General features: G+C 37.9%; 1 protein-coding gene across 2 annotated transcripts; it reads left to right on the top strand.

Annotated features, from left to right (window-relative positions):
- The first annotated feature begins 2,049 nt into the window (after positions 1 to 2,049).
- LOC107592785 (uncharacterized protein C14orf80 homolog) lies at positions 2,050 to 12,129 on the top strand. Of its 2 annotated transcripts, none has more exons than XM_016282352.1 (8): positions 2,050 to 2,278; positions 2,420 to 2,510; positions 2,590 to 2,765; positions 4,695 to 4,871; positions 4,969 to 5,058; positions 7,217 to 7,303; positions 9,724 to 9,930; positions 11,552 to 12,129. In XM_016282352.1, exons 1-8 carry the CDS (start codon positions 2,147 to 2,149, stop codon positions 11,912 to 11,914), a joined length of 1,323 nt encoding a protein of 440 aa, XP_016137838.1. In that variant the 5' UTR covers positions 2,050 to 2,146; the 3' UTR covers positions 11,915 to 12,129. The 2 variants fall into 2 exon arrangements, with proteins under 2 accessions (XP_016137838.1, XP_016137837.1); XM_016282351.1 differs by having other exon boundaries at positions 2,590 to 2,801.
- Positions 12,130 to 15,376: the final 3,247 nt, after the last annotated feature.

Genomic DNA, 15,376 nt, shown 5'->3' with positions numbered 1-15,376 from the left:
AAGCCTTGGAGGCCGCCATACTCCTGGTCGAGTGCGCTCTGACCCCCATAGGTGACGGGAGGCCAGAGGACTCGTAGGCTAGTGAGATGGCCTCGACCACCCACCTACTCATAGTCTGCTTGGTTGCCGGAAATCCCTTCTTTGGCGGACCAAAAACAAACAAAAAGCTGATCTGCCTTACGCCACAGGGCAGCTCTGTGTGCGCAAGCATCCAGTGCTCGAACTGGAGAGAGTAGATTAAGCCTTTCTTGGCCTACTTCCTGGTACGGAGGAGGACAGAATGCCTGAAGTACTATGGGCCCTGGTAAAGAAGTGGGCACCTCACGGACAAGCACATGATGCCCCCTTAGGTCTGGAAGGAAGTGTGTCAGAGCTCGAAACACGGCCAGCATTTCCCGGCAGTTGATGTGCCAAAAGAGATGATGGCCTTCCCACAGACCCTGGGCAGAGCGGCCACTCATGATTTAATGAATTAAATATGAATTAAATAAACTCATGAATTAAATAAACAACAATGAAGGTTTTTTGACAGTACATTGAAGCTTTGAAAATAACTATAAATAAACTATATATCAATCGCTGCATTTCCCCCCCCAGAAAGATGCAGTGTTAACCCTAACATTTTATTTTAAGATTTAACATTTGTATATGGTCTAAAGCAAAAGAGTTGTAAACATTCTGAAAATCTTTTAGAGCTTATGATTTGTTTAAAAAATATAACATTAAATCAAAACATACTCATTACTTTATGGCATCAATTACTGCTTTATTTAATCAGAAACACTAGAAAGGAGTCTAAATCAGGGGTTAGCAAGTAAGTTTGGCATCGGGCCAAACACATTTTTCACCACTAGTTGGTGGGCCAGAACATAGTCAAAGGATAATTACAAAAATTAATTGATGAAAAATGCAACTAGAATTGCCTGTGACACAGTGTCTTTTGTAACTGGTAGTGAGCTGTTACTCTGTGTTAAATCCTGTAGGAGGACAGTCATTAACAAAAAGCCACATTTGTGTGGTGGTGTCCGGCAGAGTATGTGAGCGGAGTGGAGTGTCAACTATTTCCCCTCCGCGCTCCGAGCATTTACAGTATATTCACTCCGTTCCGGGTTCACCATTTCCCGCTCCAGTCCTCGCAGAAACACCGCTCTGCGGCTAAAGTATTTTAGTATGTTTGAAATATCACAGTTCTGTTCATAACGTATATTAAAAATTGTAATAAATAAAATAACAGCAGAGTTTCTAAGTGGCTTATTAGAACACTAGTGTTCAAACTTTTTCCTACCACATGACAAGCTAATAACATGGTTGTCAGCAATAAAAGGTATAATTGCTGCTTTTCACGGTGCAAATTTTCTTTGAAGGTATTCTGTTGCACCAAAATACACAAAATAATGATCTTTAAAAAAGCATCATATGACCCCTTTAATGTAGTGTAATGTGTACATGTTCATGTTAGTTCAGAGTGCGTTGGTTAATGTTAACGGATACAACTTTTAATCTTAAAAAATGTATTAGTTGATGTTGAAATTAAAATGAACTAACCTTAACAAATTGTGTTAGTTCATGCTAACTAATGTTAACAAATGTTGTAAAGTGTAAACGAAATGTGTCTTTATTTGGGGTGAGCGACGAGTCGTAAACAGCAGGGGGCAGTAAAGTTCTTTACAAACTGAAACTGTACACAATCTTCCTTTCTTTAATTACTGGATTAATTACTTATTAATCTGACTTTACCCCCCAGCAGTGAATGACCTATCAAAATTATTATTGCATATTCATTTTTCAGTTCATTACTCTGTTATCATAAACGTTACATATTGACAAAATATGAGATTTGTGAATGTATTTCTTCATTTTAAATATATAACAACAACATCATGGAGAGAAAAATACAACATAAATGAAATAAAATAAAAAAATAGATCAAAAATAAAATATGCAAAATAAATCATGAGTAAAAGCAAGTCCAGGCATTATGACGTATCGAGGTGGGCTTTCTATAATTCCTATTGGCCAGGATTTACGTCAATCATGTAGCTCGCCAAAACAACAACTAATCAAAACGGCGTGAATGACACTCAACTAGGAAGTGTGTGTTACCTAACGACCATTGCCGGTGTAAACATACTAACTTACTTGTAAAATGTCGCGCGAAAAGAGTGTTAAAGTGAAAGAAGTTATTACTTCTCTCTGTAAGTTGCTATCTGCATTAAGCGTCGAGTCAATTCCGACAGCTGAGGCATTCAGGAGAGCTAAATTCAACAGAAAAGATGCGGTAAGATGATCATTGTAACGTTACCTTAGTACTCTCATGGTACCACTTCTCCCTCCCTCTCTCCCTCTCTAATTTGATAGATAAGTCATCATTAACTAGATTATTTCTACTTTGTGTGCTCAATATTTGTTTTGCTTTCAGGCAGTGGACATGTGGAGTTTGTTAAGTAGGCTTCTGCAGAGAGCTTTTGCTCTGGATTGTGCGTGCCGCGACTCTAAAGACCAAGATTTTGGTAAATTGATCATTGCATATAACTGCAGTCCATGTGTAATGCGTTATCGTTTGTATAACCCACAGTGCTGTGCTTGCAGATGTGCAGCTGCTGTTTGTGAGGAGTGCTCTGTGTCACTGTGGCTATGGGGCCCCTTGGGTGGTGGGGTCCCGGCCCCCCAGTCACATGGAAGAGGTGGGGAGCGGAGATCTGCTCTTGGCATTCGGCTGGGTGCTGTCATCAGGGAATCTACTGGACTACCTGCTGGCTGAGAAGGTTCATCAATTAGATACTCTCTCATCTGCACCAACGGTGAGACATTGAGTTTTGGTTATCCAAGCAAGGAACAGATTATTAATTTGATCACTTGCTTTCCTCTATTGATGTCAAGTGTTATTCTGTGTAAGGCCAGCAGAGAGCAGGATAACTTTATTTTATGCACAATTTGTGCACATGGTCAGAACGTTGAATTTCTACTACTTATTCTTATTAAAAATAATAAAAAAATCCTATCAGCATCCTCTCAAGAACATTACACAAGATACTAAATGGTTAACTTGTTGTTCCATTTGCTCTTGGCTGACTAATCTAATTGACTTTCTAATAAAAAGCAATCAGGAATTAAACAATAAATAAAATCCTGTTTGCTTTTAGGATCAATTTTAACGCTGTTTCACTCTTTTTGAAAGTCTAATTGGTTAAATCCTTCAACTTTAGTCTAATGGAGGCTTTCGAAGTGTCGGTTTCATCTGTTTCAGTAGTGGTGCTTGCTAAGACAAGCATCACTGTTACTCATACCTAAGAATAATAATTATAATATACATTAAATCAGCATGTAACTCATCCTACGCTGTTTGTTCTACAGTCATGAGTAATATCCCAAGTGCTTTGTGTTGAGGAGAAGTGTGCTATTATGATTTGAAGCATTCTAACTTAGAATTTGTGCCTGGTTGATGATAAAAGAGTGAAAAAAATACCCATAGGCTTACTTTAAAGGATTGACCCAAGTCATATCTAGGAACCAGAATATCAGAGACTTAAAGGTGGGCTCTTTTGTTTGGAGCAAGTACGCTATAATCGACACAGAACACCACAGCAATAACATAGCAACACCCTGGCAATCATTGTGTTTAGTTTCTGGTTTCACATCTCTTCTATTCATCTTATGTATTTTATGTGTATATATATATATATAATTTGTCTTATGTGCCGTCATAACCTATCATTAAAGAAATGTGTCCCTTCTAGTTCTAGTTTTTGTTAGTATATATTAGTATCATTAATGTTAATAAGGATTTTATTAACTCTAATAATATTGATATATGTATCATTAGCATTAATAAAATCCTTACTGGCCCCATTATAACAAAAAGAAGCAAACTCTGAAGTAGGTTGAATAATACAGAATCTGTTATTTAATACGCGCATTTATATATTTTTAATAGGACAGAGTATTGCATCGTTCATGTAGAAAGGATGCATTAAATTGATCAAAATTGACAAAGACATTTCAAATAAATGCTCCTCTTTTGAACTGTATTTTCATCAGGGAAACCTGAAAAAATGCATCAATGTTTCTCGAACACTAGTTCAGTATATTAGAATGATTTCTGAAAGATCATTTGACACTGTTGAAAATTCAGCTTTGCCATTACAGGAATAAATTAGCCTACATATTAAAATAGAAAACAAAAATTCAATTATAATATTATTTTACAAAGTAAGTTTTTCTGTATTGTTGATCAAATAAATGTAGCCTTGGTGAGCATAAAAAAATTCTTTCAAAAACAATAAAACATTTTTATGACCCCAAACTTTTGAAAGGTAATTTAATATACTGCTATGATTGCCATCCAAACAATCACTTAACATATTTTTTCCCTAAATAGTTAAATTAATCATGTGTTAAGCTGTTAATTACAAAAAAGATCAAAACATTATTATTTGTTCAAGGCAACAGCCGTAAGTAGCAATTCCTGTTTTATGGGTTTAACAAAGCAAAATCAAAATCTCCCCTGGAACCAGCTTGGGGTTCATGCCTCCCCTGGGGTTAAATCATAAAACCTTAATCTACTGAAGGATTCCTTTATCTTTACTTTTGTATTGTAGGGTTTGTACTATTTCCAGATGTTGTTTCAATATTAATAGAATGATGCTTGATGGCTACTGTAATGATTTTTTATGTCACATTTGTGAACATACAAGATCGCCCAGGGTCCAACACCAGGACAGCTTGACGTAGTGGCACATGGACCAGGAGCAGATACCACAATGAAGAAGGACCATGTACTACAGGCACTGCAGTGGCAATATGGGAAACTGAGGCTCCAGTGGAAGAGCTTACTCTCAGCCCAGGAGGAGAGGTCCAAATTCACCCATAGGGCAAGTCACTAAAAATATAATCTAAAATAATGATGAAAACAGCAGATTCCGATGTAAATGCAGAAATGTAGTAATATCCTGTGTTTTCTTTCTCTAGGTTATCTCCCATATCAGCCCCTCTGCTGTCTGTCAGCCTCATGCCACTGGTTCCCATCACAGCAACACGACATCAACTGCTCTTGACAAGGTGACATGAAAATGCTTGAACATTTTAATGATTTATTGGCATGAGATCATGTAGGTCTCAGGATTTCTGCATTAAAAACTGGGCAAGCGTTATGAGTTCAGCCCCTGATCATTGTTATTACATGACAAGTGACGCCTTTACTCATTTAGATTCTCTCCAGAGATTTCTTGTTGCATTTGTATTCCTTTGGTGTATGGTAAGTGCTTCTATCCGTCATCAGAGCATATGGTGATCAGCGCTCGATAATAACTGCCGTAAGCTAGGTAACAAGCTCATTTCAATCGGCGAATGATTGCACGCAGCTGTCGATGTGTTTTTCATCCCCTGGCTTATTCTGGAGAAGCTTGTAATGAAGCATCCACCTCTTATGTACCTGCCTCCCCGTACTTTGGTGTGACAGATTGACAAGGTGGGAAATCCTGCTTGTTTGAAGAGTGTGGATCTTGATCTTTAAAGTCAAAAGGCCCACGCTCTCCTGTTCCCTTCCTCTTTCCCTTGCTCTTTAGAGGCTTTGTAATAGTATTTTATCTGTGGGAAAAAAGTCTCCCTCCTGACATCTAACGACGGGGCTGTTTTTGTCAGGTAGGTTGTTTAGTGTATAAAAAAAGTGTGAAAAGAACAAGTGGTATATAGAGAAAGTGGATGAAAGATTCACTTTCATGAGAGATTATGAGTGCTTTTTAGGTCCTGTATTATTTTTTCCTAACAAAGAAATTATTTTGAACAGTCATTGTGGTCAGTACATTGAAAATGTTTAGTTCAAGATGTAAAATACAGTAAAAACCTACTTCTAATCTAGTAAACCCAGTCATGGTATGTTTTCCAGTTATTTGCTACATAAACACAGCAAGGATGCATTAAATTGATCTAAAATGACAATATATTTATAACATTTATAATTCAAATAAATTTCTATTTCAAATAAATGCTGTTCTTTTTAAACTTTATATTCATCTAAGAAATAAAAAAAATTGAACAATAATGTTTTTGACATTAATAACAATAAATGTTTCTTGAGCACCAAATCACTACACTGTAAAGGGGGAGATGGCTGCTGAAAATTTTGTATTTTAAAAGATTAATATTTAAAATATTAAACTAGAAACCAGGTATTTTAAAATGTAATAACATTTCACTATATTATTGGTTTTGCCATGTTTTGTGCAAATAAATGCAGTCTTATCAACCCCAAACCTTTGAATGGTAGTGTATAGTTATAAATTAAAATTGTTAAATGGCAAGTTTATAATTATATGTGTAATAATAATATATATATATATATATATATATATATATATTTAAATGAAACTCATTTAACAAAAAGTGATTACGCAGGCGACATGTTGAATCAGCATTTTAATTGATTAATGGGAATGGATGGTTATAAGAACTTGTTTGTGTAGTTGATTAAAGCTCATGCCATTTTATTCCCACGCTCATGAATAGTGATGGAGCGGGCACGAAATTGGCCAACTAACACATCATTTGGCAACTTAATGACTTCACTATATTATATTAGATACATAACCAATGTCCAGTTCTTTTTGTAGGGCTCATTGTAGTCGCTAGTGATGGGTTTGGGGTCATGACATCATTTTTTTCTGTAACTTCACAGTAATTAGTCATGTATGGCTCAGGTAATTGGCTCAAAACAACACGGCAGCAGAGCCGAGCGCCCACGAGAGAAGATTGCCGATTTTAAATCACATACATCAGGGGTGTCCTGCTTCTTAACTAATGGCTTTCTCCAGGTATTCTCCAGCTTTCTCCAGTCCTTGGCCTGTCAGACTTGACTATGTGAAGTATACAGTGTGGAATGTGTTCAGACACAGGCTAATAGATCTCTCTTCTCAAGCCGTGTAAGTTACGTTGGGCAGCTCGGGGATCTCTCTCCCTCCCCATTGCCCTTCAGCCTATGTGGGGTGCTGAGAAGAGTTATCAGCCTAAGTCCCTGGAGCGCTTCTGTCTAACCGCAGAGATGTGAGGTATTAGCTGAGCTCCTACAGGGAAAAAATTGCCCATGAGTACTGATCACAGCGGCTGCCAAGCATGCACAAAACTGTACTTGCACTGCAGGGCCACTGGGGGTTTTATTGTTTTAAAAACAACAGAGCTTCTTCGCGTGTAATCAGGATTTTTTTGTTACTTTTTATTGCAGGAGCTGGAGCGGATACAAGCATTGAATAGAATTCTGGAGGCGTATCTGGATTGGAAACTCCACGAACCTTTATTCTGGTGCTGGATGGTATGTCTGCTGTGTTCCACACAGGAATGAATTTGAGATTCAGACTCACGCTCCTCAAATATTCTGTTTGTTCACGCTGTCACATCGCTGTTCAGCCCCAGGTATTTATGCATGGCCGGTTCATCCAAACAGATGTGTGAGATTTTCAGCATGACCGAATTAGTTTACTTTGAAAAGTTACCAATGACGCTTAATTTAATATGTATATTACCCTACTGTTGTTTGAGAGCCAGACTGCCGGTCTGCCCTCAGTAACCTTGCCCAGCTTTGAGTTGTCACTCACAGTGATGCACTGGCGCTCCAGGACTCTGAATCTGGCAGACAAGAGCCCTCACTCATACTGGCACCTCTCCAATTTGAAATGAAGTTGTAAAGAAGTCCCCGACTAGCAGAAGTGGGTCCTGAGCACTTGGCAGGGGTTTCATTTTTCACTCGCAGTGTGCATTTTGAAGTAAAAAGGGATGTTTTAACTGCTATTCAGTTAGAGCGGTGAGCTCATGGGTGTCTTTGAGTTGGACAAATGGAGGAGGGCTTTTTGTTCTCCCTCTTCCAGCACATCATACTATTGAAATGATTACTTTTTCTTACGGTTCTTTTATGTTGAGCCTCGATATAAGTCGATATAAGACGCATCAGAATAAAGCGCATTGTGAGGTTTCAAAGAATTACAAAAAGCTCTATCAAATTGAGTTGTGGAAATACTTTAAACCCTGTTAATTCAATTTTTGGAGCCTTTTAGTGAGAAATTCAATCTAGACTTTTGAAACGCAGACAAAAGTTCCCCGGTCCAAAGAACAGGAAGAAGGGGAATGGAAATCAAATAGCATGCCCACCGCATCAATGGAAAATCTATAGTCCTTGATGAAAGCCAAACATTTTGTGGATGGAGTGCTATTTGGGCAGGATTGTTTTGTCACTGTCCACACAAGAGTGATGGAAGTGGCTCTTAAGCTTCAGCTATTGGTTGAGCCGCTGTTGATTAGCACAGGTTCTTAAAGAATTGATTTTCTTTGCGAGTGTTCGCACAAAGTCTGACTTTGAGCGAACTGGATCATCTACCCAAAACACTTTTACAGAGTTATTTTGAACATTTTGTAGCACAACTGTTTAAACAAGAAAACAATCATTATTATTGCTCATATGTAGAGTTATTAGTTTATTCTAAACTCCTTGAGGCCACACCGAAGAGGATAACTTTTATGATAACTATAACTATAAAGTTTTAATAAATGTTCAAATACATTATAGATATTATTCTTGGTGTGAAAGGGCTTTTATGCTGAATATTATTCTTAAGAAATTTTATCACTTGTTCAGACATGTGTGAAACCCTCAAATTGTATTTTTCCAATTAGTTTGGTCTTGCTTATATGAACACAACAATCACAATCTGGGACTTGTTTCATCATACAACGACATACCTCACACAGAAACGTTAAGATGAGGGAGTAGACAGTTTGCTCATATGTCACTTTTATGAATACATTTTGGTCCTTTTTGAAATGTCACTTTGTGAAAGTGAACAAAACAATGACTCAGTTGGTTCTGCTGGTAGAAATCCCAATTATTTTCTCTGTAGAGGAATTGAGTTTTAATGATTTTTCCCCATGATTCTGCAAAGAAATCTCGACCAATCAGAGAAACACTGTGAGCAAATTGTGCTTTAAAAAAAAAACCTTCAGTGACCACCCGCTCCCATGAAGCACTGCAAATTACATAATATAGTCAGTGTCCCTACAGTCTCAAATTGAATGTTTGTATTCATATGCACATTTTGCAATAAAATTGAAATGGATTGTTTCTATATGCAACATAAGCAACTTTAAATCAATGGTTCTATGTTTCTCTGTTGTTTTTAATGTGATTTATGACATTCACATATCTTCATGGCATTGTATTGTATCTTTATTTACACAGTATTGTATCTTTGTCTTTTTGTTTTGTACTTTTTTGCTTTACATCAAAGTTTGTAATGTTGGTTTGGTTCATGACCTATAATGTTTTAATTAAGTCTTTTTTAAATCCCTATGGGATTTTCAGTAAAAACTGGCTTGGCACTGTTGCACTTCAGTTTAGTTTGTTTCAAAACAAAAACAAAATATAGTGCAGGTGTTTCTGTTTTTTGCATAGCTAAGCACCACTAATTTTTCTCAGAAAAAAATAAAAAGCAAGTTGTGATTGATTGCACATTAAAGAGAAACCTGACAAAAACAAACTACACAGTATGCATGTTCTGATTGTAAATGAGAACCAGCAGCAAGCAAAGTCTTCTTATAGCTCTTTAGTAAATGAATCCAAAGACTGTATAATTCTTTTAGCAGATCTAGCTGATTTGGCATGTCTTGAGCACAGTGCATCTCAATTGTCTGAGAAGGGGTTCCTGACAGACCTGTTGCACTTATGCCTTTGTCTCTGTGCAGGACAGCGTGATCGACAGCTCCCTCACCGATGCGTCTGAGGAGGAGCCTGTCGATTGGCCACCAGAGGAGCGGGCTGTCAAGGTGAGGTGTCCCCACGGCGATGAGACCAGGAGAGCAGTCAGACAACTTGACAAGATGTTGCTAAGGCTGCAGACAGAACTGAGAGCTAGAAGAATAGAGCAATCCACTCTCACACCCACCTCACAGGTAATGACCGGCCAGCAGGTGAGATACACCGCATAAGTGCCGACGGGAGGGCTTCAGCTTATAATAAGGTCAGGATTGCACTGCTTGAAGTTTATAAAGTTTTGAAATTCAAGCGCTGTCAGTTTTGGTGCCTGAGATGGTGTCTTAAGTTTTAAGATTTCTATAAACTCAGTCCTACCACATTGATATGTTCATCACATCATCCTTTATTTCTTGTTACCTTCCAGTTTCGATTTTGAAGTACTTTTATTTTACACAGTACATGGGCAAAGAAAATATTAATTATTATTTAAAAAGTATTTATTATTATACATTTTTATATGCTCATTTTGTATGCTCATATTACTATTATTGTGGTAATTAATAATAATAATAATAAGTATATATTTTTATTAATAATAAGAGGTATTAAATAAATTACCTAAATACCTTAATGACCATAATTAAATTAAAGGGATAGTTCACCCAAAAATGAAAATTCTCTCATTACTTACCCTTGTGGCATTCCGAACCCATAAGACCTTTGTTCATCTTTGGAACACAAAGTTATTTTTGTTTGTTTTTTGCAAAAAGCATTCTCGTCACTTCATAAAATTACGGTTGAACCACTGATGTCACATGGACTATTTTGTCGATGTTCTTGGTACCTTTCTGGGCCTTGAACGTGGCAGTTCCCTTGCTGTCTATGGAGGGTCAGAAAACTCTCAGATTTCATAAAAAATATCTTAATTTGTGTTCCGAAGATGAATGGGTCTTACGGGTTTGGAACGACATGAGGGTGAGTAATTGCTGACAGAATTTTCATTTTTGGGTGAACTATCCCTTTAATAATAATCATCATTATTAGTATTCCTTTTCTTTGGGTTTCCAAAGGCACCAATTCCCCATTTGTTCTGTGCATGTGGAACTTTCCTCATCATGTTTTATTACCTGTTCAAAGGTTCTTCCAGCAGATTCGAGAGGTGTTTTAATATCTCTTATAATGAGGGAGGATAGTGCTAAAAGAATGATTAAAATCTAGGTCATCTTATCATTGCATTCTTTTATTGCCTGAATAAATTACACTTCATTGTATGAAAATTCAATATGGTTTGTCCGGTGGATAATTAGGTGGTCTTTGTGATGTGGTAGATCTAACCGGTTACGATACATGACCGCCTGCCATAGTTTCGGAGAATGAAATTTCTTCACATCAATTCTAAACACATTCCTAGTGATGCAAGAGATATACACTGACATTTCTACTCCCACGTATTGTTCATCCGGGTTACCGCAGTGTATCATTGCATTCTTTTATTGCCTGAATAAATTACACTTCATTGTATGAAAATTCAATATGGTTGGTCCGGTGGATAATTAGGTGGTCTTTGTGATGTGGTAGATCTAACCGGTTACGATACATGACCGCCTGCCATAGTTTCGGAGAATGAAATTTCTTCACATCAATTCTAAACACATTCCTAGTGATGCAAGAGATATACACTGACATTTCTACTCCCACGTACTTGTTCATCCGGGTTACCGCAGTGCCTTTCGTTTTGATATTAGTATCCATTTGATGTTTGATCAGTATTCCAGTCTGTTGAAATCACTAGTCTTAGCAAGCTCTCATTCTCATTAGGGGGGACGTCAAGGGGCTTCTCGGCTCTCTGAAAGTCAGAGAATGGAGATGGAGAAGAAGGTTTCAGGCTATTTAGAGGGTCTACGTCTTACTAACACCTCCGCAATCACATCAAGAGGCTTTTTGCCATGTATCCAGGATCCACAGCCCACAAAGCCACCTCACAGTTTCCACACCAGAGAACCTGGCCTGGCAGTGACAGCTGGGAAGCTCCAGGCATCGACGGCTCTGAATGAGCTGAGGGAGAGGGAGGCTGTACTGCAGTGGCAGCTGGAACGATTGAGGCAAAATATGAGAGTGGAAATGCAGAGACAGGCCAGCACAATGGAAGGGATGGTTCTCATCCCACCACTTAAGAGATAAACACACTTTTTGTGGCACTGTATGCACTGGGATTCTGACATAAAGCTGGACAGACTGCATTTTGAATCCCTGAGTGAGGTGAACATTAGTTTTTCGCTTTTTCAGTGGAATTAAAACTAATTAGTTACTAATTCTAACCAAATTAGAGAATGGTTTGTTATCAGTTTTTATGTATTTAAAAAGACTGCCGCAATGTGAATGTCTGTGCATGGAGAGAGAAAAAAAAGAAACTTCAAGGGCATTTCGTCTATACTTCAATACTTGCACTGAAAAATATTATTTTGACTACTGAAATGCATCAAGCCACACTCTGAAAAACAACTCTAATGACTCCGACTCAAGCAAATGGCTGACCTCTGTACTTCCGTGTACTTTGTAGTGTGCTAGAGAAAATGGAAGACATTTGAAATCATTTTTTTAGTGCATGCCAATTCTAGAGAGCAGAACAGCCTGCAGTTTTCAAAGTAGGTCATTCTTTCAGTTGCTTTCCGAACCCTGTGAAAGTTAGGATCGAAGTTTGGGAAAAAATCAAACCCCAGTAATGATTAGCAGCTCCCTGCAGAGATCTGAGCCCAGTTTTACTGAGCGGTTCATAACATGAGATGATTTCGCCTTTCAAGGCCATGTCAGTTACTACCAGCCAATTGGTGTGGTCTCAATTACATTTGGAAAGCTGTAAACAAACTAGGTGTGTGAGATAACATGAGCTGTTGGGCAAACTAAAGAAGCTGGCACAGGCTGCTGTATTAGCTGATTAAGAAAGTCATTTCCAACACCGATTTTCATTAGGATTATAAGCAGAAATCCTAATCTAGACGCTGTACAGAGCATGACGAGTTCTAAAAGGATTTTCTCTCCATTACCTTCGGCCTTCTTATCTAAAGGCTGGAATTGCTGTTTACAACTGAGGGAATGCAAACACACAGACTCGGCGGGTCCATTTCCCTGATGTTTGATGTGTGCTCTAAATGAACTAAGACTCATGTAGCTGGAATTCAAGGTTATAATTATGCTATTATCAAGAGGGTCAACCAGTGTCAAGCCAAGAACTGGTGTGGGTGGGTTCCTCGCTACCTGGAGCTCTCTGATGAATATTTCAATAATTAGATGCTGCAGATGTGTGAAATGGGTCTAAGTGACGCATTTTCTCTTTGGCATCGATGTTAATAGGTTGCAGTTTTCACACTTCATGTGTAAGGTGGTGCTGCATAGCAGAATTGTCACAGAAGTGGCTCTGCAAATAGAGTTTCAAAGCTGAACCTGCTTTTTTTTTAATGCTGATCGCACAATGAAAATGTAGTGTCACCTATTTATCAACTCTGTATTTTACAGTATGGTCTTTTAATAAACAGTTTAAAATAATGATGAAGTAAACTACTTATTTGTTTGACAAAAACACGTCTTTTGGGGTAAGTCTTTATATTTACACAATAGCCTCAGCTTAAGATAGTAAACACTCCAATCACACAAAGACTGTTTAATGCATTTGCTGACACAACTGGAAAGTACTTTATCATCTGGCAAGCTCTAATCTGATTGACTAACTATTAATAAGCAGCAAATGAGGAGTTTATTGAGGCAAAAGTCATAGTTAATGGTTTGCTAATGGTGAGAATTGGACATTAAAATAAAGTGTGACCGAATATTCAATTAATGAAATAAAGAATTGTTTTAATGTAATTCAATTTGTTCATTCCATTTATTTAACACATTCACCTGATTTGACAAAAGTTGCATTATATTCTCTGTGATATCAGGAGCTGCCTTCATTTTATCCAAAACTTTAAAAAGCAATAAATTCTATCATTATTTAATCAAAAACAAAATTTTTCCATACTTTTCCATATTGTTTGTTTCAGCATCTATCCAAACATTCAAAAAATGTACGTGTAAACGTTACGCTCAAATTCCTACGAATTATAATGCGATCAGGCTGTTTGGATTTGTAAATTATGTACCATTTGGATATAAATAAAGTCCCTTGCCTCATGTAAATAAATTTTATGATGATCAAGAGCAGTCTGTAATAGTTTCTCCAATAACCACTTTATAATTTATGCCTGTTATCAAAGGAACTACTCAATGTGGCAGCCCAGAAATCACAGTTGGCTGTCTGTGTGAGAGCTCATGTTGGCGTTGCGCTAGTGTGCTGCAGATGCAGGCCCAAAATCACTGCTGTCTGCTAGTCCTCTCAGTCAGAAGCCTGATTAGACTCGTCCCTGGAGCTCCAAAGTCATTCTTCCAGTACTCATCCAAGCCAGTCCCAGCACTCTTTACTTATTACAAAATGGCAGCTTCCATCTGGGGATGAGCATGGTACCGTAGTGCCACAAATGAGAGTGTGGCACAGACAGACAGTGTTTCCAAAGGCACGGTGCCTAATGGATGGCGACAGGGTCAGTGCGGCACCGCTGCACACTCCGCCGCTGCTCATTACGACAGGAGGCCATTAGAGAAGGCAATGCCGTGATGCCTTCGAAAGGTACTCAGCTGGAAAGAGAGAGAAAGAGACTTGAGCCATCCTTCACGGAGGTAGAGCAGACCGCTTTACCCTTGAGGACCCTGATGTACGATGGGACCTTGCTAAGTACCCACAGTGCAGAACTACAGAGCGTTTTGCAAGAATCGCCTTGGAATGTGTCTTTTTAATTGGCTAAATTGTGTCTCTTCTCTTTGCTGTGTGTTGCAAGCAGGGGGCAGAGGGTCGAGAGGGCATGACTTCGAGTTTTCTCTGAGATCTTGAACGGTGTGTGCGAGCGGAAAGATGCATCAGACTAATTAATGAAGCCGAGGTGTTTGGTACACAGGGATGACGACTGGCTTTCATCTTCTTTCAAAGGTGTAAGAACACAAAAGCCATCTAACCGTCAGTGCCGGATGTAGTGACAGCGAAAAAATGAAGAGTTTACCGCAGGCGGAGGGTTTGAACCCTTCATAAAACATGGAATATAGCAGCTCAGGGATATAATGCAGATAAGAAAGTACGTCAGGATGGAAAAATGTTTATGAGTTCATCAAATACAGACGCACGAAGCATGATTTTTTTGCAGATGGTGCTTTATTGGGAGCTTCTAGCTAGAACATGTATCGCCATGTTCTGATATTGTAGTGCAAGAAGTTTTCAAACTGGGGTTCAGGGACCCCCAGGGGGCCACAAGAGGATGCTAGGGGTGTGTGGAAATTTGAGAGAGAGAGTGAAAATACATTTACAAAAGTAACTTTCAAAGTTAATATTTGCACTTTATAATACCTTTATATAAAATATAAACTTTATAGTATTATATTATAATATAAATGTATAATATTTTTATATTTAATTTTTTTTTAATAATTGTACAGATTCACTAATGTTCAAAAGTTTGGGGTAAGTATTTTTTAAAGAAAAATACATTTTATTTAGAAATTATTTTTTTGCAGCAAGAATGCATTAAATTGATTAAAAGCAACCGTAAAGACTTTTTG

This window comes from Sinocyclocheilus grahami, unplaced genomic scaffold (assembly GCF_001515645.1).
Source record: "Sinocyclocheilus grahami isolate Dianchi unplaced genomic scaffold, SAMN03320097.WGS_v1.1 scaffold158.1, whole genome shotgun sequence".
Taxonomy (NCBI): Eukaryota; Metazoa; Chordata; class Actinopteri; order Cypriniformes; family Cyprinidae; genus Sinocyclocheilus; species Sinocyclocheilus grahami.
This window is presented reverse-complemented; position numbering and strand designations above follow the sequence as displayed.